General features: G+C 36.3%; 3 protein-coding genes and 1 long non-coding RNA gene across 4 annotated transcripts; 1 reads left to right on the forward strand and 3 right to left on the reverse strand.

Moving 5' to 3' along the window:
• Positions 1–1,274: 1,274 nt before the first annotated feature.
• LOC109103475 (dnaJ homolog subfamily C member 1-like) lies at positions 1,275–4,030 on the reverse strand. The gene is made up of 5 exons (XM_042772810.1): positions 3,989–4,030; positions 3,790–3,909; positions 2,547–2,595; positions 1,968–2,413; positions 1,275–1,849 (listed from the first exon to the last, which is right to left on the reverse strand). The coding sequence occupies exons 1-5, from the start codon at positions 4,028–4,030 to the stop codon at positions 1,781–1,783; spliced, it is 726 nt and encodes a 241-aa protein (XP_042628744.1). The 3' UTR covers positions 1,275–1,780.
• Positions 4,031–4,778: 748 nt separating this feature from the next.
• LOC122148016 lies at positions 4,779–6,365 on the forward strand. The gene is made up of 3 exons (XR_006162005.1): positions 4,779–5,361; positions 5,445–5,483; positions 5,621–6,365. It is a non-coding gene; the product is annotated as an uncharacterized LOC122148016 (long non-coding RNA).
• Positions 6,366–8,515: 2,150 nt separating this feature from the next.
• LOC109103479 lies at positions 8,516–11,365 on the reverse strand. Its single transcript, XM_042772802.1, has 7 exons — positions 10,954–11,365; positions 10,735–10,879; positions 10,527–10,625; positions 10,279–10,423; positions 9,916–10,061; positions 9,176–9,315; positions 8,516–9,022 (listed from the first exon to the last, which is right to left on the reverse strand). The coding sequence occupies exons 1-7, from the start codon at positions 11,060–11,062 to the stop codon at positions 8,886–8,888; spliced, it is 921 nt and encodes a 306-aa protein (XP_042628736.1). The 5' UTR covers positions 11,063–11,365; the 3' UTR covers positions 8,516–8,885.
• Positions 11,366–14,077: 2,712 nt separating this feature from the next.
• LOC109103478 (dnaJ homolog subfamily C member 1-like) lies at positions 14,078–20,171 on the reverse strand. The gene is made up of 12 exons (XM_042772794.1): positions 19,825–20,171; positions 18,796–18,897; positions 18,614–18,660; positions 18,238–18,403; positions 17,663–17,760; positions 16,841–16,931; positions 16,670–16,760; positions 16,365–16,528; positions 16,166–16,285; positions 15,037–15,085; positions 14,458–14,903; positions 14,078–14,340 (listed from the first exon to the last, which is right to left on the reverse strand). Exons 1-12 carry the CDS (start codon positions 19,975–19,977, stop codon positions 14,272–14,274), a joined length of 1,596 nt encoding a protein of 531 aa, XP_042628728.1. The 5' UTR covers positions 19,978–20,171; the 3' UTR covers positions 14,078–14,271.
• Positions 20,172–20,757: the final 586 nt, after the last annotated feature.

The following is a 20,757-nucleotide window of genomic DNA, read 5'->3' on the forward strand; positions in this document are numbered from 1 at the left end:
AGAGGCATTAGAAATTAATGTATCAAATATGATACAGTAGGCTTTATAGGGTTTAAGACACTGACAATATTTTCCTATTTGGAGCATCATTCCAAGGTGAACAGCACACTAACATCTGAAGTAGATAAAAAATTATGAATAACCCCATGTTTTATTGATTTAAATGCCACTCTTTCTCCGGTTTACTTTATTTGTTCTAAGTATTCCCTGTAGATTATCACCACATTAAAGTAAGCGTTTGTTTTTACAAAATATGAAACTTAATCTTAAATCGGTTATAGACCAATGTCATTTATAACTGTGTGAATGGAAGCCATGTGTTTGTGACATTAAGAGGATTGAACGGAGCTGAAGATCTGTCCTGTCAGGTTGATAAAACAATTGCGCCAACAACAAAGCACAACAATTAATGGCTTGTAGCTGCGTTTCCTCTCACAGCCACATGAGGGCGCCACACCTCTCATATTGTGTTCTGATAATAACTCAAACTGTCCTCAGCAGGCTGGAAAGTGATTCAAAAATAAAAATGAAATAAAATAAATTCTACATGTCACTATCACTGACACAGGAAATAACATAAAAATACAACTATTGAATTGCAATAAAAACCTCTGAAAACTAATATAAGAACTAATATAATAATTAAAGCAAGTACCTCTTTCCCTTTTGTAATGGGGTTATTATTTATTTTATTTTATTTTTCCATTCTCTGGCTTCATCTTCCTACTTAACTTTAAAGAGTTAGTTCACCCAAAAATGAAAATTAGCAGATGACAGAATACCGGAAGTGAGAGAAAAGTGTTATGTTTGAAATATGGATATTTTTATATATAAATCTCGACTGGATTCATCTGAAAGAAGAAAGTCATACATAACTTGGATGCCTCAAGGGTGAGTAAAACAGGTTAATTTTCATTTTTGGGTGAACTAGCCCTTTAAACCTTACACTCTGAAACAATGCATTATGGAAATAGCTTTTAGAAATATTAAGCCGTAGATATATTTAGAATGCTGCTGCAAATGAAAAGAACTTGAAATTTGGTGAAACTTTAATACTTTTATCAGTTTACATTATAGACAAAGTAATTCCACTGATCTGTAGTTGTTTGAGAAAGTCAAATTTAAAACCATCAAATGTCATTTGGTGTATGTTGATAAGAAAGGTAATACTTTCAAAGGAAAAACTTGCAAATTGCACCTATACCAATAAATAAATAAAATGTATATCAAAATTGTTTTACTGCATACAGGAATCACAACATTGTGTAAACATCTTTGAAAAATCACTTGGTTTAATCTTAAATCTACAGAATGGAACATATGAGGATAACAGTGTCATGTTCTTCAAAATGTATGAGCCAATATATGCTGAAGCACAGTAATGACCACAACAGAAACTGACACATTACATGTTGTATGCAAAAACTCTGTTGTAACGTATGACCAAAAGAGATTACAGCACAACACATTGTGCTTCTTAATAAAATTGTTTCAGAATTAGGGAAAAAAACAAAAAAAAAAAAAACATTAAAATGTGCCTTCTGCTTCTCAGATTGTCTGGTTGCATAGAGAAACAAAAAATAACAAGTCTACAATCTGAAACAGATTTTAAAATAAATAAAACCTTATTTAAATGTGCGGTTGGGATCTCTCCAATGATTAAATGCTGACAATTCATGCTCTGGTGAACATGGCACAACGTCTGGCAAAAGGACGTAGGTTTGCATTAAGGCACATAACAAGCAGGTGAGAGGTACGGTGAAATACTGAAGACCAGGAGTCAGCTCTTGACCTGCTTCCGTTTCAGAATCAGCTCCGCCAGCAGTTTATAACGGGACATGCACTCCTCCTAAATAGGTTAAAGAGAATCAACTCATTAGCTAACATGAAATCTAGCTTTTATATGCAGTTAAATGTCAGTTCAAATAAATTTTCCCGTGACTGTGGGTGAGAAAGTTGATGCTCACCTTGGTTTTTCCAGGCACCACCTTAGCAATCTTGTCCCAGCGTTCAGTGGTGCCACGTGGGTATTGCTGTAAGGCCAGCTCCAAGAGCTTCTGCTGGTTCTGTGTCCAGACATCTTCAGCAGCACTGGGTTTTTCTTTGGAGGCTGATGGTTTCTTCTCATCTTCACTGTTGTCATCTACAGCTGTGGGGTCGAAGTCTCTTTGTCTGCGTCCTTTCATCCTCTCCTCCGCTGCTCCTGTTCCAGCGCTCCCGGCCGCAGACTTTTTTGTCCGTCTTCTGAGCGCTTTGCTCTCAGAGTCCTCTGCCCCAGCAGGCTCTGCTGAATCCTCCAGCTGCTGCTCTAAGGTCTCCTCTCGCTGGGTCATCAGACTGTCTGGCACTGTGACGGCTCTGGAACTCTTTCCCATCACTGCAGCACCCTTCAGCTCAGAAAGCTTCACCAACCCTAGAAATAGAGACAAAGAGGAGAGATAGACATAAGTGTTCTGACAGACATGCTTAATATATCTCAGCAGGTGAAAATAGTACATGGTAGGTGAAATTTTATTCAAAATATTTGAATGAATCAAACAGCTTACCTGATGTATTGGTGACACAGTCTTTGACTTGCTTTACCTTTGTTGTCACCTGTGTAGGAAAAAAAAAAGGTTTATACCAAAACTATTTTTGATTAGTCGTTAACACAAATCTACCTACTACAGTTTTTAAACATGTTTTTCAAAGAAGTCTCTTATTCTCACAAGCCTGCATTTATTTAATAAAACACAGCAAAAGCAGTAATATTGTGAAATACATTACAATTTAAAATGACTGTTTTCTACTTTATTATATTTTACAACATAATTTATTCCTGTGAGGCAAAGCTGAATTTTGAGCAGCCATTACTTCAGTCTTCAGTGTCGTGATCCTTCAGAAATCATTCTAATACGCTGATTTGCTTACTGACAATGTTGAAAACAGTTGACCCATCGGTAAGTCCTGCGTACCACAGATGTACAATCATGCACTAGTCTGTCACAGAAGTGGCACCATCCTCTCAGCATACCTGGAATCAGTGTTACAAGTACGCCAGGCACGTCGTTTTACCATTTTTGTAGCAAAAACACCATCAAACTGATGGCAGCTTTGGATCTTCCAATGTTTCTCTATGGCGCTGAAACCTAAAGATGTCTGAGTTCCGGTCCCCGTGCGACTGATACTCAACTGCCATTGGCCCCTCTGCATTTGAGGGGAGGGGCTTACCGATGGGTCAATTGTGCTGCTTAGTTTTTGTGGAAACCATAATACCTATTTTTCAAAAGTTCAAAAGAAAACAGCATGTATTTTAAATCAAAATCTTATTAACATTATAAATCACTTGTCACTTTTGATCAATTTAATGTGCTCTTGCTGATTAAAAGTATTAATTTCAGAACTTTTATTTATTTATGCATCTATTTTATTCATGCATTTAGCAGACGCTTTTATCCAAAGCGACTTACAGTGCATTCAGGCTAACATTTTTTTTTTTTACCGAACATGTGTTCCCCTGGGAATCGAACCCACAACCTTTTGTGCTGCTAACGCAATGCTCTACCACTGAACCACAGGAACTTTTGATCAATTTCAGAATCAATTTCAGAAATTTTGAATTGGTTTAAATCTATATATATGATTAAATGTTTAAAAAGTAAACAATTACATGATTAAATGTTTAAAAAGTAATACACTTTATAAATTAAATTATGCAATTTGCATCATTACATAAGTTTGATATATCCATCAACATTATAGCAGCTATGGGTCGAGCATTAGTCATAACTGTATGAATTACAGATTTACCTCAGTCACTGATCTGCCTAACTCATGAGCAATCTTCTCCCACCGGCCTGGCGTTCCACCAGGAAACTTTGCCATGCAGCGGGAGAGCTGGCTGAGATCCTCCTCTGTCCACTCTTGAGTCTACGATCATCACCAGCCATTGGTTAATGCAATACTTTTAATTTAAATCAATGTCCTTTGAACAGAGACAAAAACCTACTTTCATCTTTTGCTGTTTTTTGTCTTCTAACCAGTCATCCATTTGGATAAAAACTGTGAGGCTTGTGACAGTCCCATAGACTGCCAAATAAATAACAGTGTCAAGGTCCAGAAAAGTATGAAAGACATCGTCAGAATAGTCCATCTGCCATCAGTGATTCAACCGTAACATTATGAAGTGACGAGAATACTTTTTGTACATGAAGAAAACAAAAATAATGACTTTATTCAACAATTCGTCTCCTCTGTGTCTCTCCACATCACCGTAGCGCCGTTTTGGAGAACATCTGCTTATTCAACAATTCGTCTCCTATGTTTTTGTGTGGATGACAGTGGAGAGGTTTTGGTGATTGTGTTCTGTTGATTTCTTTAAAAATGGTGCTACGGTGATGTGGAGAGACACAGAGGAGACGAATTGTTGAATAAAGTCATTATTTTTGTTTTCTTCATGTACAAAAAGTATTTTCGTTGCTTCATAAAATTCAGGTTGAACCACTGATGGCAGATGGACTATTCTGACGATGTCTTTCATACTTTTCTGGACCTTGACACTGTTATTTATTTGGCAGTCTATGGGACAGTCACAAGCTTCCTGGTTTTCATCCAAAATATCTTAAATTGTGTTCCAAAGACAAACAAAGCTTTTACGGTTTTGGAACGACATGGGGGTAAGTGATTAATGACAAAATTTTCATTTTGGGGTGTTGTATATATCTGCAGCTGTTCCTTATTTAAGTGTATTAAAGTGCCTGAATGTTAAATACCTTGGACAAATTGATTATATTGATTGAAACTCGAATCATCCATGATACCATGCATGTGGAGCCTTTTACCTTAATGGGAGATTCAATGACACGATGTGGTGCAAATGAAAAGAGACCATTTATTATTATGGATTGCAAAACAGCTTTTCTAGTGTGTGAAGTGCTGATAAGAGGATTGTCCTGATGTTCTTTCATCGATGGATTATATATTTGGACATGATGCTCTGTCAGCTGGTCTTTTATTAGCTCCTGTACATGTGGTTTGATTTAACTGTTTATTGAAATAGCAGTATTTTGATGTAGGAAACTGACCGTATTTTTACAGCAATTGTTTTTACAGTTTACCATGAGTAATAGTGCAACACATACAGCTGACAATAATTCTAATACTTATTGCAATGACAACCAAGAATCTCCAGAGGCAATACAGCAATACATCTTACATTCAGTTCCTAAACTAAATTATGCCTCAACACTTCAGCTTGATCATACAGGAAGTTACTTTTAACACCATTTTTATTCTATACTTAGCAGCAGTTAGCGTCAAACAAGACCACATTGTTGCTGCTAGATGATGCTGGTTAGTACTACTGAGTCTACTTAGGATAAGGTAACATTTGTAATTTTTAATTTAACACATTTAAGTGACTTTGAACATGTAATTTTAAATGTTAATCCGTTTTAATATTTCAGTTTTATTTTGTGAAGATATGACAGCAAAAGAGACCTGTGGTAAGAAATTCACATTCATTTACTGCTTTTTGTGTCTTGGTGTGTTGTTATCTGAAGTCATGTTCAAATCATAAGTCAATACTTTACTTGACGTATTTTCATCCACCTTTGTTTTTGTTGTTGTTGTGATTTCCAAGACAATTTTGGCGACTGGCCTCGCTACTTCTTGTTCTGTGTCTGGGTCATCGACATTGCCATGATATTTTTGGTTTATCACTTGGAAACACGTTTGAAAGAGATAACTGAAAATTTCCTAAGGGACAGACATGAAGAAGAGGACTATATCAACTACAGAACAAGCTGAAGCAATAATTGAACAATTAATGTAAAACTACTCCCATACAAATATGACCGGACAAAGAATTGACTTCTTGTATTGGAGTGTCTTAATATAGACCTATTTCATTAAATGAATTTATGTTCATCACATTCAAATGTATAATTTGTGTGGCAGTCTGCAGTAAATTATAATAAGTACAGCTTGATAATGTGTTGCTCAGCTTTTCTGATAAAAAAAATACTTTGCTTATACTGAAAAGATAATACACTTGTATAATATCTAAATACAACGATTGTATATAACCTTTTTTACCTGTCACAAAAAAGCCTGAGTTTCAGGTGGGTCTGGATATTATCCCTAAGTAAACGCTTAAAGGAACTGTTCACTCAAAATGTGAGAAGACTCAATATGTTATTTTTGTGTAAAAAATAATGATAAAAGTCTCATCTTCTTTTGTTGACACCTGTGAAGGATTTTTTTAATTAATCATAACATTTCTTTTTCTTGCAGTCTTAACATGTGTATGCTTTTGAGTACTAAATGTCCCCAACACTTAATTTTTATCCATGTGTTGCAATAAAAAGATGCTGATGCTGGCCAAATGGGTGTCCTAAGCAGGATTGTATTGTTGTGCCCCCCTCTCTCAAATATTATCAAAGTACAAAAAAAACAAAAAAAAAAACCTACTATGGGGTCGATAAAAAGTAAATATATAAAAGTATATAAATATAAAAGTAAATAATATAATATAAAAGTAAATAAATTGTAATTAAATTGTATTATTTACAAATTAAAGTTGTAGCTCTAGACAGTTACATATGGCTATTATTTTATTAATACAGTTTTCTGATTGATTTTATAGTCTCAAGAATTCGGAAATCAGGCAAAAGAAAAATTAAGCAGTTTTACTCAATAAAACCATGGTTAATTTTTGTAAGTATTGTGATGTCCTCATGTTTTTTGGTGAAGAATTTATGGAGGCTGTGTCATCTATAGCAAAAAGGTGGCCAAAAATTAAATGTTTGGTCAAAAGCCTAAAAGGATATGATCGTCAAAATTTGTTATGGTTTTACTGGTTATAATGGGACTTGTATTGGTTTTAATAGATACTATAATGGACCCTGTTGGTCTCTACTGGTAATTGGTCACTTTCTATTAATTGTAATTGTAATGGTAATTGGCTTGTTAAAACCAATAAATCCTAATGCAATATGTCCCAAAACACACCACAGGAAACCACTATTTAATGGTTTTAATGGTTAAAAGTTGAGTGTAATGGTATTTGTGATTTATTTGTGATGATAGGCCTATTACAATTTTCTGTGATGGTTCTATTTCTTTGTTTTTTTTTCAGCAGGGTTGGCTCATTGTTTTTATATATTGCATTTTAAGTTGTTGTGGTGGTAGAAAAACACTGGTAACAAATGGAGAGAAACGGGTTAAATTCATGGAATAGGAGAAAATATTGTATTGCTGTCTTTGGATGTCAAAATCGGAATGCAAATCATTTCAGTTTTTGCAAACAGTGATGACTTTTTTTGTGGGCGGAGCCTATCTGATTGGAGATAATGCCAGTTTAAACCTACAGTCTATGGTTTTAACCAAGCGGCAACCTCCGTCTCTCTCTCTCTCTCTCTCTCTCTCTCTCTAGTAAAGCCAACACGGAAGTGACTTAAACTGTAATTCGTCAACTGGCCGCTAGAGGCTTGCTGATTGACTCCCCATGTTAAAATGGCAAACATTACAGCAGAAAAAAATGTGTTAGCAGCCTGGTTCAAAAAATGATTTTGGTCCATATTTGCAATTTGTATTTGCAAGAAAAAGTGTCAGAATTTTGAGATAAAATAGGTAAATGTTATGTAAAAGTTATAGGTTTAAATAGTATTTCATGCATTTACTGTAGAGCTAATACAATATGTCCCATATGTGAATATTATATAGAGCTATCGTTTAAATCTAATTTATGCTTAAAAGTAGAGTAATCATAGCAGGTTTCATCTATAGTTTGTTCATTTAAATGTCTGCGTTTAGCTTCAAATGACGTCTTTGACGACAGTTTTATATAAAAACTATTAGCATTCCGATTCTGACAATACTGTCACAGGGTGAGTGAGTCTGAAATGGAGTGGATGTTAATCTCCAGGGAGGAAAAAAAATGCCCTTTATTTGTCTTTTAGTTTCTCATAAGTAATTCATCCTGTAGTGAACAAGCCAAAGTACACAGGGTCAAGCCTGCTGCAGCTGCTGCCAGGAGACACACATTCCACCAACAACATGCATGACAAGATGCTTCAGTTCACATCCACACCGAAGTAAATGTAGAAGAAGAGCCGGGATCAAAGCATGTATATTCACTAGACACAAATGTTGTGTGGCAACTCTGAATTTTTCTGTAATCACTGTTGAAAGACCAAGCTTGCAATCAACACCTCGGTGGTTTCCAGAGCATTTGCACTAAACATACATCAGAGCGGTTTCTCACGAATCTTTAACAATGACATTAGATGCATTTTATCTATTTTATTGAACATTCATAAATGAGCTTTAAAAGCTTAAATCACAAACACCAAGAAAACAACTTTTTTGTATGTACTCACTCTTGAAACATTGTATTGTTGGCTCTTGTATGATATATTGCTTGTGATACTGTAAGAAATTGCTTCCTTATTTTGTATTTTGCTTTGGATTAAAGCTTATACTAAAATATTAAATGTTAATACAAATATCTAAATAAAAGCAAATGATAACACTGTCAAGTATAATATTGATATTTTGGTCACAAGTTACAGTATACATATGCATATAAACACAATTACATTATAAAATATATTAAAATGAAAAGCTGTTATTTGAAAGTGTATTAGTTTTTCACAATATTACTGTTTTTTAGATCAAATAAATGCAGACTTTCTGAGACTTATTTCACCTAAAAATGGTAGTGTAGTCACTAGCAATTTAATATTGCTACCATATGCTTTTTCATGCATATTTTTCATAAAACTGAATACTCTGAAAGCTTCTGTTCCAGCTGAAACACATTCATGCAGGTACTGCACACCTGGAAGTGTTACCGTTCAGGGCACGTCATCTTTGAAGTTTTTATGAGTGTTTATGATGTATGGTTATTTATCGGTTCCGCTGTTTGGTGACATCAGGACCTCAGGACTGACTTCATGGTAGAGAGGCCAAGTCCTGTGTCTCCAAACCACCAGCCCCACGCGCACCACCAACACAATACAGGCCAACACGAGGAGCACCGCTACGGAAAATAAAACCATGATACTGTAAGCACAATGTAGCCTTGATAAGTAACATCTTTATGTGTGGCCTTATGGTTTTATGAGTCTGTGATTTAACAACGCTATATTTATGGCAAACCAAAAAGACATGGATGTGTTTATCATTGACTAACCTGAAAAGACAGCGTTCCGCCCAGGTGCTGCTGCGTCGTAATGCTTGCTCAGGCTTCCAATTAGAGCATAGATAATCACAGGGTAAACGGTGAGGATGTAACGGACATGCTTCTCTATTAGAAAGTTTTCAACTGTAAACCTGTAGAAGAACAAGCAAAAAAACATAAAATAAACTTTGATTAGACACAGTGTGCTTAACTAATGCCTTTAATCATATCTTAAATATGAGTCAATCACAAATTAAAAAAAAAAAAAATTATAATTTGGTTTAAAATATTTAAAAATGCGGTTTAAAACGCATTTTTTTTTTAAAAAAGTTTTGCTTGTCTTGTCATAAAATGTTCAAATTATTTGATATTTTAAGAGATGTCTTGACCTTAACACACGGACATGACATCATTTCCTGTTTTATGTTATTAAATGCATTTTCTTTACATGTTTTGTTTTCTTAGAAATAATAGTAAAAGCCAAAATGCCAAACTCCTTAATTTCTTGTCAAGAATTTCATTTTTTCATTATTCTAGTCTTAATTAATATATCAGATGTATCACCTGACTTTTTTGACTTCATGCTTCTCCTAAAATCTGTTCAATGTTTTAAACATGATAAAAACATGACAGAAGATGTGTACTTATAACACTTTATGTATAAACTGTATTTTTGAATATACAGATGTAAACCAAACAAAATGTCATTGAGCCATATCACAAGATAGAAGAAAATAAATGATCATGATTACCATATAATTACTTCCAACAGAAGTATGCATAAAGAAGCTGTAGCAGCATTTGTTGGGGAAACTGATGCTAGATCCAACACAATAGTGAAGTTGAGCAGTGTGGCAATGCTTGTCCATGTTGCATAGGTAGCAATGCCATTTTGAACCTAAGGTATATATATATCATGGTTATTTCAAACTTTTCAAATCTATAGTGCACCTAATTTACCTGCTGTCTTTTGTTTGGGTTGATACTGTATTTAAATCCCTTACATATAAAATAATGTTCATGTTCAAGTTCATTTTATTTTAAATAAATAAATAAATATATATGAGTACTCTGCCTCTTGTAAAAGCGATTCCAAAATGATGTTCAATGCATACCAACACTATGATGCAGAAAAGGTCTTTAGGGTGCTGCTGTTTAAGCCAAGATCCATGAGCTCGTAGACCAATACAAGAGAAGAAGATCATCAGGTAGTTGGTGAAAGCAATCAGGGCAAGAACAATCAGAGCAGGAATCATCAATCTGAATCAATAAAAAACAAATATGTGACATCCTAAAAACACAGGCAAAGCACCATGCAAACCTGAGATTATGCCACAAAATATGTTGGCTTTCTACAACTTACTCTCTATCCCACAAGACCAGCCAGGTACTGTTCAGGATCATGTTGATGATCCATGAGAGAAAGAATTCAGAGCGCAGGATTGCTGGACTTGAGTACAACCTGACCGCCAATAATTCAAGCGAAGACTGTCAAACTATAATAAATGGCTTTCAAACAGTGTGAATAAGCAAAGTGTTGATATGAGTGGAGTGTGTGTAGTTTGAAGTACCCTCTACAGAGCCAGGTCAGGATATATGCGTTCATCAGGAAGAGCCAGGAGTAGATGACACCCCATATCGAAAAAGTCCATCCAGCAGGAGTGATCTCTGTCTGATATCTGTCTGATATATTCCCAGTGCTGCGCTGAAATGGACCTAAAAGCCAACGAGAAATTAGTTGTATATACGGTAATTACATATCTGTAACTAATATACATTAACCTGCGTACCTTTTCCTGGTCCCGCGAGCGCGTTGATAATCAAAGCAGCAAAGTAAGCAAACTGAGAAAGCACAATGAGCAAAATACGCACGATCTTGTGATCTCTCAAAAGAGACATGTTTTTGTCTTAGAAGTAGAGCTATTATTTCGTTTTTGTCAGCTATAGTGAGTTTTGTATTGCTGATATTGCGATTGCCTCGTAAAATTAGCAAAGTTAGCTGACTTAGTCGCTGTTTTAGTGTGTGTTAATAAAACTTAAAAACGCAATATTTATGCGTAGAGAGTAATACCGCCCTTCCTTTCGTCTGAATTATACCCAAGAGTTTTTAATAACTTTATTTTCTCAGAAAAATCGAAAGGCGGTGTCTTCTAGCGTGTTTACGTTACAAAAGATGCAGTGTTGTGTAAGAGTAAGAGAGAGTAAGAGCGCCACCTGCTGGACAACAACACGACCAGCGATCGTCTCGAAAGAAACGTTACTAAAATATCTCATCTGAGGAACCAGAGACAGAAGAAGAGGTCTTAACGAGTTAAAGATTAAAAGTAGATGCTGTTATCATTTGTTCCTTTATTAATATTCTGTCAGTAAGCGACGCCACCGATCAGACTCGAACCTGAGCCAAATTCAAAGAGTGTTAGTCACATAAACATAATGCTTTATTGATTTCAATGTCCGCTTTCAGCGCAAGTTTGTGTAATCTGAGTCGAAAAATAAGGTTTAGAATACATTAATGAATTCAACAATAAAAATAGTTCAAGTTCTTTACTCCAAAGCCACTTTTTAAAAAATGCATTGCTGAAGGGATATTTGGTTGTAAATGTGTTCTTGTTCTTTCCAAGTATTGCTCTTTAAAGGATCTGGTCTAAGCACTGCTTTATGAATGTTTAACAGGATAAACACTCATCTTTTTAACCCTGTAAAGCTGGCAATAGTCAGAAAAAAAGAAGAATAAGAAGAAAAAGAGTTGTAGATCAGGCATGTAGGGTTCAAGGAGGGGAACAAACGTCTACATATTCAGAGACATAAACAGATATGATTTGGTACAGTTGTTGTTATTTTTATGGCCAAAAATTAAGATGAAATTCTGATCGTTTGTAATTTAAGTCAATGACTTCTTTATTATAACTGGGGGTGGGGGGGTAGAATTATAGTAAAATGTTTTTTTACTAAAAACTCAGTCAGAGGGCAGATTGTTATAATGAGTAGCCTACAACAGTTTTTTTTTTCCAGCAAAGTTTAGAGGCATTAGAAATTAATGTATCAAATATGATACAGTAGGCTTTATAGGGTTAAAGACACTGACAATATTTTCCTATTTGGAGCATCATTCCAAGCTGAACAGCACACTAAGATCTGAAGTAGATTAAAACATGATGAATAACACCATGTTTTATTGATTTAAATGCGACTCTTTCTCCGGTTTACTTTATTTGTTCTAAGTATTCCCTGTAGATTATCACCACATTAAAGTAAGCGTTTGTTTTTACAAAATATGAAACTTAATCTTAAATCGATTATAGACCAATGCTATTTATAACTGTGTGAATGGAAGCCATGTGTTTGTGACATTAAGAGGATTGAACGGAGCTGAAGATCTGTCCTGTCAGGTTGATAAAACAATTGCGACAACAACAAAGCGCAACAATTAATATGGCTTGTAGCTGCGTTTCCTCTCACAGCCACATGAGGGCGCCACACCTCTCATATTGTGTTCTGATAATAACTCAAACTGTCCTCAGCAGGCTGGAAAGTATTTAAAAAATAAAAATGAAATGTCATTATCACTGACACAGGAAATAACATAAAAATGCAACTATTGAATTGCAATATTTGACAATTTTAGAGTTGATTTAAATTAAAAACCTCTGAAAACTAATATAAGAACTAAGAACTAATGTAATAATTAAAGCAAGTACCTCTTTCCCTTTTGTAATGGGGTTATTATTTATTTTATTTTTCCATTCTCTGGCTTCATCTTCCTACTCAACTTTAAAGAGTTAGTTCACCCAAAAATGAAAATTAGCCTGTGTTTTACTCACCCTCGATGCACCCTAGGTGTATATGACTTTCAAAGTTTCCTCGATTTAGCAAAGGAACCCCAGTCTCCTCTTGGCTTATATAGAAATCCTCCTTTTGTTCTTCTAATTCGTGACCGTGTTTTGTTTTGTTTTTTTCTCTGTTGTCACTAATCAAGCAACGCTGACGTCCTACGTCATCCGCTGGAACGCCTTCCGCAGATGACAGAATACGGAAGTGAGAGAAAAGTGTTACGTTTAAAAATATGGATATTTTTCTTATGAAAACGCATGGATTCTTACAGGAGGCCTTTATTCACACCCCAGAGCCACGTGAGGCACGTTTTATTAGGATGTGCAGGCTTTATTTGACTCTTGTGGATTTTTCAACGGAAACACCCGCTGATGCCTCAAGGGTGAGTAAAACACAGGTTAATTTTCATTTTTGGGGGAACTACCCCTATAAACCTTAGACTCTGAAACAATGCATTATGGAAATAGCTTTTAGAAATATTAAGCCGCAGGTATATTGAGAATGCTGCTGCAAATGAAAAGAACTTGAAATTTGGTGAAACTTTAATACTTTTATCAGTTTACATTATAGACAAAGTAATTCCACTGATCTGTAGTTGTTTGAGAAAATCAAATTTAAAACCATCAAATGTCATTTGGTGTATGTTGATAAGAAAGGTAATACTTTCAAAGGAAAATCTTGCAAATTGCACCTATACCAATAAATAAATAAAATGTATATTAAAATTATTTTACTGCATACAGGAATCACAACATTGTGTAAACATCTTTGAAAAATCACTTGGTTTAATCTTAAATCTACAGAATGGAACATATGAGGATAACAGTGTCATGTTCTTCAAAATGTATGAGCCAATATATGCTGAAGCACAGTAATGACCACAACAGAAACTGACACATTACATGTTGTATGCAAAAACTCTGTTGTAACGTATGACCAAAAGAGATTACAGCACAACACATTGTGCTTCTTAATAAAATTGTTTCAGAATAAGGGGTTTAATTTTTAGTGTTTTAGTTTTAGTGTAGAGTACTGTAGAACTTGTAATTTAATTTTTATTGCATAGAGAAACAAAAAATAACAAGTCTACAATCTGAAACAGTTTTTAAAATAAATAAAACCTTATTTAAATGTGCGGTTGGGATCTCTCCAATGATTAAATGCTGACAATGCATGCTCTGGTGAACATGGCACAACGTCTGGCAAAAGGACATAGGGATGCATTAAGGCACATAACAAGCAGGTGAGAGGTACGGTGAAATACTGAAGACCAGGAGTCAGCTCTTGACCTGCTTCCGTTTCAGAATCAGCTCCGCCAGCAGTTTATAACGGGACATGCACTCCTCCTAAATAGGTTAAAGAGAATCAACTCATTAGCTAACATGAAATCCAGCTTTTATATGCAGTTTATGTCAGTTCAAATAAATTTTCCAGTGACTGTGGGTGAGAAAGTTGATGCTCACCTTGGTTTTTCCAGGCACCACCTTAGCAATCTTGTCCCAGCGTTCAGTGGTGCCACGTGGGTATTGCTGTAAGGCCAGCTCCAAGAGCTTCTGCTGGTTCTGTGTCCCGACATCTTCAGCAGCACTGGGTTTTTCTTTGGAGGCTGATGGTTTCTTCTCATCTTCACTGTTGTCATCTACAGCTGTGGGGTCGAAGTCTCTTTGTCTGCGTCCTTTCATCCTCTCCTCCGCTGCTCCTGTTCCAGCGCTCCCGGCCACAGACTTTTTTGTCCGTCTTCTGAGCGCTTTGCTCTCAGAGTCCTCTGCCCCAGCAGGCTCTGCTGAATCCTCCAGCTGCTGCTCTAAGGTCTCCTCTCGCTGGGTCATCAGACTGTCTGGCACTGTGACGGCTCTGGAACTCTTTCCCATCACTGCAGCACCCTTCAGCTCAGAAAGCTTCACCAACCCTAGAAATAGAGACAAAGAGGAGAGATAGACGTAAGTGTTCTGACAGACATGCTTAATATATCTCAGCAGGTGAAAATAGTACATGGTAGGTGAAATTTTATTCAAAATATTTGAATGAATCAAACAGCTTACCTGATGTATTGGTGACACAGTCTTTGACTTGCTTTACCTTTGTTGTCACCTGTGTAGGAAAAAAAAAAGGTTTATACCAAAACTATTTTTGATTAGTCGTTAACACAAATCTACTAAGTCTCTTATTCTCACAAGACTGCATTTATTTAATTAAAAACACAGCAAAATTAGTAGTTTTAATTAATCAAAGTTTTATAATTTATTTTATTTTACGTTTTATATTTTTTTATGTTTTGGAAAATATTTTTTTTGTGTGGTGGTTAATTTGGTTTTTGGTGAGGTGATCCTTCAGAAATCATTCTAATACGCTGATTTGCTTACTGACAATGTTGAAAACAGTTGACCCATCGTTAAGTCCTGCGTACCACAGATGTACAATCATGCACTAGTCTGTCACAGAAGTGGCACCATCCTCTCAGCATACCTGGAATCAGTGTTACAAGTACCCCAGGCACGTCGTTTTACCATTTTTGTAGCAAAAACCCCATCAAACTGATGGCAGCTTTGGATCTTCCAATGTTTCTCTATGGCGCTGAAACCTAAAGATGTCTGAGTTCAGGTCCCCGTGCGACTGATACTCAACTGCCATTGGCCCCTCTGCATTTGAGGGGAGGGGCTTACCGATGGGTCAATTGTGCTGCTTAGTTTTTGTGGAAACCATGATACCTATTTTTCAGGATTCTTTGATGAATGGAAAGTTCAAAAGAAAACAGCATGTATTTTAAATCAAAATCTTATTAACATTATAAATCACTTGTCACTTTTGATCAATTTCATGTGTTCTTGCTGATTAAAAGTATTAATTTCAGAACTTTTATTTTTTATGTATTTAGCAGACGCTTTTATCCAAAGTGACTTACAGTGCATTCAGGCTAACATTTTTCCCTGGGAATCGAACCCACAACCTTTTGCGCTGCTAACGCAATGCTCTACCACTGAGCCACAGGAACTGTTGATCAATTTCAGAATCAATTTCAGTATATGTATATATGATTAAATGTTTAAAAAGTAATGCACTTTATAAATTAAATTATGCAATTTGCATCATTACATAAGTTTGATATATCCATCAGCATTATAGCAGCTATGGGTCGAGCACTAGTCATAACTGTATGAATTACAGATTTACCTCAGTCACTGATCTGCCTAACTCATGAGCAATCTTCTCCCACCGGCCTGGCGTTCCACCAGGAAACTTTGCCATGCAGCGGGAGAGCTGGCTGAGATCCTCCTCTGTCCACTCTTGAGTCTACGATCATCACCAGCCATTGGTTAATGCAATACTTTTAATTTAAATCAATGTACTTCGAACAGAGACAAAAACCTACTTTCATCTTTTGCTGTTTTTTGTCTTCTAACCAGTCATCCATTTGATCCTCAATATCTTCAATAGATGTTCCCTGATCATACACTGGCACAAAAGCTGCATTTGTACTGGGCTGATAGACTGGAAACTCCACTTTAGGTTTCTTCACCTTGGGCCGCTTTTCTTCTGCAGAGCAAAATCAGTCAGTAGCATGTATTAAGTATCACATACTCACAACTCAATCACAATAACATGAACACAACTCAAACACAACATATGTGCAGAGGTCATTGTGTAACGTATAATTGTGTGTGATCATGATCTTACTCTGCTGCATTTCCTGTTCTGCCAGAGCCTCTGCCTCCTCCTTCTCTTTTACTTTCATTTCCTTATAATCTTTATAATACTGCTTCACATCCTAAAAATACAACATATGGTCATGGCTGTAGCATTGGAGTGAAAACGCATCTCAAATCACAAAATCTGGTGGAACAGTACCTGTATGATATGAGGGAGAGACTTCACTGAATAGTACAACCAGATGCTTAATTTGAGAGGCAAAATGTCATGCCAGTGTGGCCTGTCAGATCTACAAAAAAAGCAAGCAAAGATTTATAAGTCTGGGAACCAGTGTCAACATATATATATATTTTTTTTTTTACAAAAAAGCATCTAGTGTTATTCATGGTTTCTGCAGGTTTTATGCAGAATTTTTTAAAGACCTTTTAAGACCAAGTAAAGAAAATTTAAGAAATAAACTGAAGACAACAACATGTTCTCAAAATGTCAATGTCTAGGGGGCACAGAATGAGTTGTACCAATAAGACTTGCAAGTTTGGAAATACAACTTCCAACAGATCTCCATTACTTTTCTATTCATTTTGCAAAAACAAACAAACAAAGCTTAATAATGTTAATAAACAGCTTGTTAACACCCATATCTTTTACTGTACCTGCAAAAAATTTTTGTTCTTTCTCAGTATTTTTGTCTGGTTTTTCCAGTACAAACGACTCTTAAATCAAGAAACACTTACTTGACAAGTAAAATTACATCAGATAAGTAGTTGTGTTTCCCGAGAAATATATTAAAATGAAGTGCGTTTATCATTTACAAAAAAATTTAATTTCAAGAGAAAACAAGTTTTCAAATCTTTATTTTGCATCTCAAGTAAACACATACTGACTTAAGGATATCTATATATTTATATTTGGAAAATAAGCGCATGCAAAAAATATAACATATTTCTCTATTTTAAGGCCTTAATTTATGAAAGGGTGAATTTAGACTAAGACACACAGAAACCCTGGTTATAAGATTACCTCTCATTTTTGTCCTGTGCCAAGGACTTAATCTCATCTGTCATCTTACTGCTTTGCTTCTTTTTCTTCTCTCTCTTTTTCCTGCTCAGAAGTTCATCCTGAGGACAATTAAGACATAGCAGTTATCACTGGGGAAGTACATTTAGTATTACAGAAGCTAGTCTCACGTGTGTCTTGTTCTTTAACAGTCTGGCTGGAAACAAAGCTGTTGTGATGGCAAACCCCCTTATGGAAGAAGAAAGCTGTCACGTTTACAACTTTGACAATGAGCACTCATTAGGATCAACTAAATGCTGGACTTTAAAAATCATGGGGAATTCGCAGCACCGTTGTTTCAGTAAACTTAAACAAAGTTCTTGAATTATTTGCATGCCAGTCTGTTATTGTAGTGACATCGCAGCTAAACCATACAAACTGTGGTTGCTCTACTTGTTGGTCAGGTGTCCTCTTGGCCAGTGAAGGTTTTTATGGGATCCAGACCTTCTGCTATCAGTCTCAAGGTCTGGCTAGGTGAGACTATACAGAGGCTGGCAGTACAAGACAACAACTGTGCTATACAACAATTCAACACTTACCAACTGCTTCTCAAGGTAGATGGACCATATAACTGCATAGTGACCCACTGTCAGAATGAGGAAGAGGAGGAAGCCCAACTCTCCATTACTCATCTTCCTAACACGTCGATAGTAGAAGACAGGCTGCCTCCAGTCCGGCAGCCCATTAACCAGGATGTCATCATATCTGTGAATGTAGTAAGAAACTATTGTTGAAGACTTTAGCAATTGTAAAAGACAGTTCACAGACCCTAGTCTGTACCCCACTGGTACAAACAGTGGTTAGTGATCTTACTCAATAAATTATTAAAGCTCCTTTTTCATCCCTATTTAAGAACCTCTAGGAGCACTTTTCACTGCTATACTAGTCCACAAGCAAATCATGAGAACACCTCACCTTTGTCTTCTTTCCTCATCCTTGAGGACTTCATAGATGGCAACTAACTAGTAAGAGATGACAGAGAAGATAATTCGATTGTAATACACTGACTTCCAAAAGGTAAGGTATAGAAGCAACAATTAACACGATCTACATTGAGCCAAAAGAGAACTTTCGTTAAAGCTTAACAAAACACCTACCTGTCGAAACTGGTTTTCTGCATTTTCATCTTTGTTTTTATCGGGGTGTAATGTAAGAGAGAGCTTCCTATATGCCTTCCTGATCTCAGACGAGGATGCATCCTGTTAGAAACAGAATTAAGAACATAAACATCATAAACACTTACTGAGACTACCCTGCAGTGTGTGTTTAAAAATAACAATGTTTTTGTAGCAGAGACTGTGTGATCAGACTGCCTGTGGCATTTCAGGCTACATGAAATAACAGTTAGCAATAAAGGCTTGCAATAAACATACTGGCAGCTGTAACTGGGAGACCATTTTGCTTTAGCAACAAACCAGATACCAGCAGATCATACCAGTGTGGTTAAGCTGGCTTCTGGAGCACAGTAGCCTGGTCTAGGTAACAACCATCTGAGACCGGCTGGATACTAGCTAGCATGTCCCAAAACAGAGCTACAATCTTTTTTAGCACAGAATTAGCATTTCTTCTGAAATGCATTGACAGCAAATTTCAGCAAGTTATATACCTGATTCTTCTTTAAGGTATATGCCCATATGTCTGAATCACGGTCGACGTTTTAAGGAGTAAAACCAAATCCTTTTTTTTTACTATAACGGTTATGGTGATAAAAGCACGGGTTCTTCGATGCATCAAATATCACTTAGCAACTGAAAGGCGAAAATACAGCAGAACGATAAAACATCTGTTTATGAGCCAAGTAATGACACGTCATGTTGAGTTGTACAGGCCCACAGCCGGGAGCTTTCTTTGTCAATGACCACCGCCGTCCAGGTTCTGTAGGCGGCAGAGTCCGTTTCCGCCTCCCTGAGTCGGGGACACAATAGTGGGGCTGAATAAAGATATTCAGCTAACGGATCGAGTTGCTTTGATACGAATGCAATCCTGTAAGGCGACCCTGCTCGGCGCTGCTATGTGTTAAAGTTAACGTTAAACACATCTCACATTTACCGACACCGTTTGAATGGCCAGAGTTACAGGCGCGCGTGACAAATTTGCGAAGTAACGTTAAATCAAATTGGTCTTACCTGATTAACCGACAGGAACTCATAGAAGGTTTGGGGGATTTCCTCCACTAGGTCGAAAAGCTCCAAGTCTGCGTCCCATGCTAATGTTGGCAGGGGCTGAATAACGGCCAGCCCGAAAAACAACACTAATGTAAGGATCTCGGGCAAACCCATTGCTGGAAGTTTATAAATTCATATATGTTTGAGAAGGTTTACTACCTACTGCCCATTCGGACAATCTTGGTTTTGAGGCCACTTCAACATAACTTCCCGTCTTTTGGCTCAAACGGGCCCATAGCTCGAGCTCAGCCTGCTCTACGTAACGTTACACACGTTTCACATGCAGCACGAGCCAATAAGCGTGAAAGCTTCAGTAACGCTGTGCGTCATGTGTACTTAGCTGGAGACTTCCAGGACTCCTGGCACCTCGGTTTTAGCTGTATCGATTATATTTCATAATACTATAAATCAAGTGAGCATTATGTGCACTGGTAGATGCGTAACATTTTTCTCAAATTAAGATAATTTGGCCTCGTTACAGCCCTTTTCCACGTCTGTAATGACATTATCTATTGTCTTTTTCTTTGTGTAATCTCCAATTATAAAAAGTGATGAAAGCTAAAAGAAATACTAATTTGATTGGAGAGAGCTAAAAAATTATTCCTCCCATATAGCATTGTTGTTCTCTTACTATTAATAGCCTAATAATCTTTTTTTTATCTTTGGTTAATTTTGCTACATTGATATTCCATTTAAACATTTTCCACCATTCATCGGCTGTCTCTGTAATCTGTTCCCAGTCTAATGAGATGGTCACATAACCAGGGCTACATTAGTCCCGTTTCTTCAGCAATAGGCCTATATTCGAGTGAACAAACCAGTGGTGGCTAAATATTAAACATGATTCAGTACTAATGGGTTTTTCTCGACAAAGTTTGTTTTTGTGACAAAGAA

The sequence above is a fragment of the Cyprinus carpio genome, chromosome A2 (assembly GCF_018340385.1).
Source record: "Cyprinus carpio isolate SPL01 chromosome A2, ASM1834038v1, whole genome shotgun sequence".
Taxonomy (NCBI): Eukaryota; Metazoa; Chordata; class Actinopteri; order Cypriniformes; family Cyprinidae; genus Cyprinus; species Cyprinus carpio.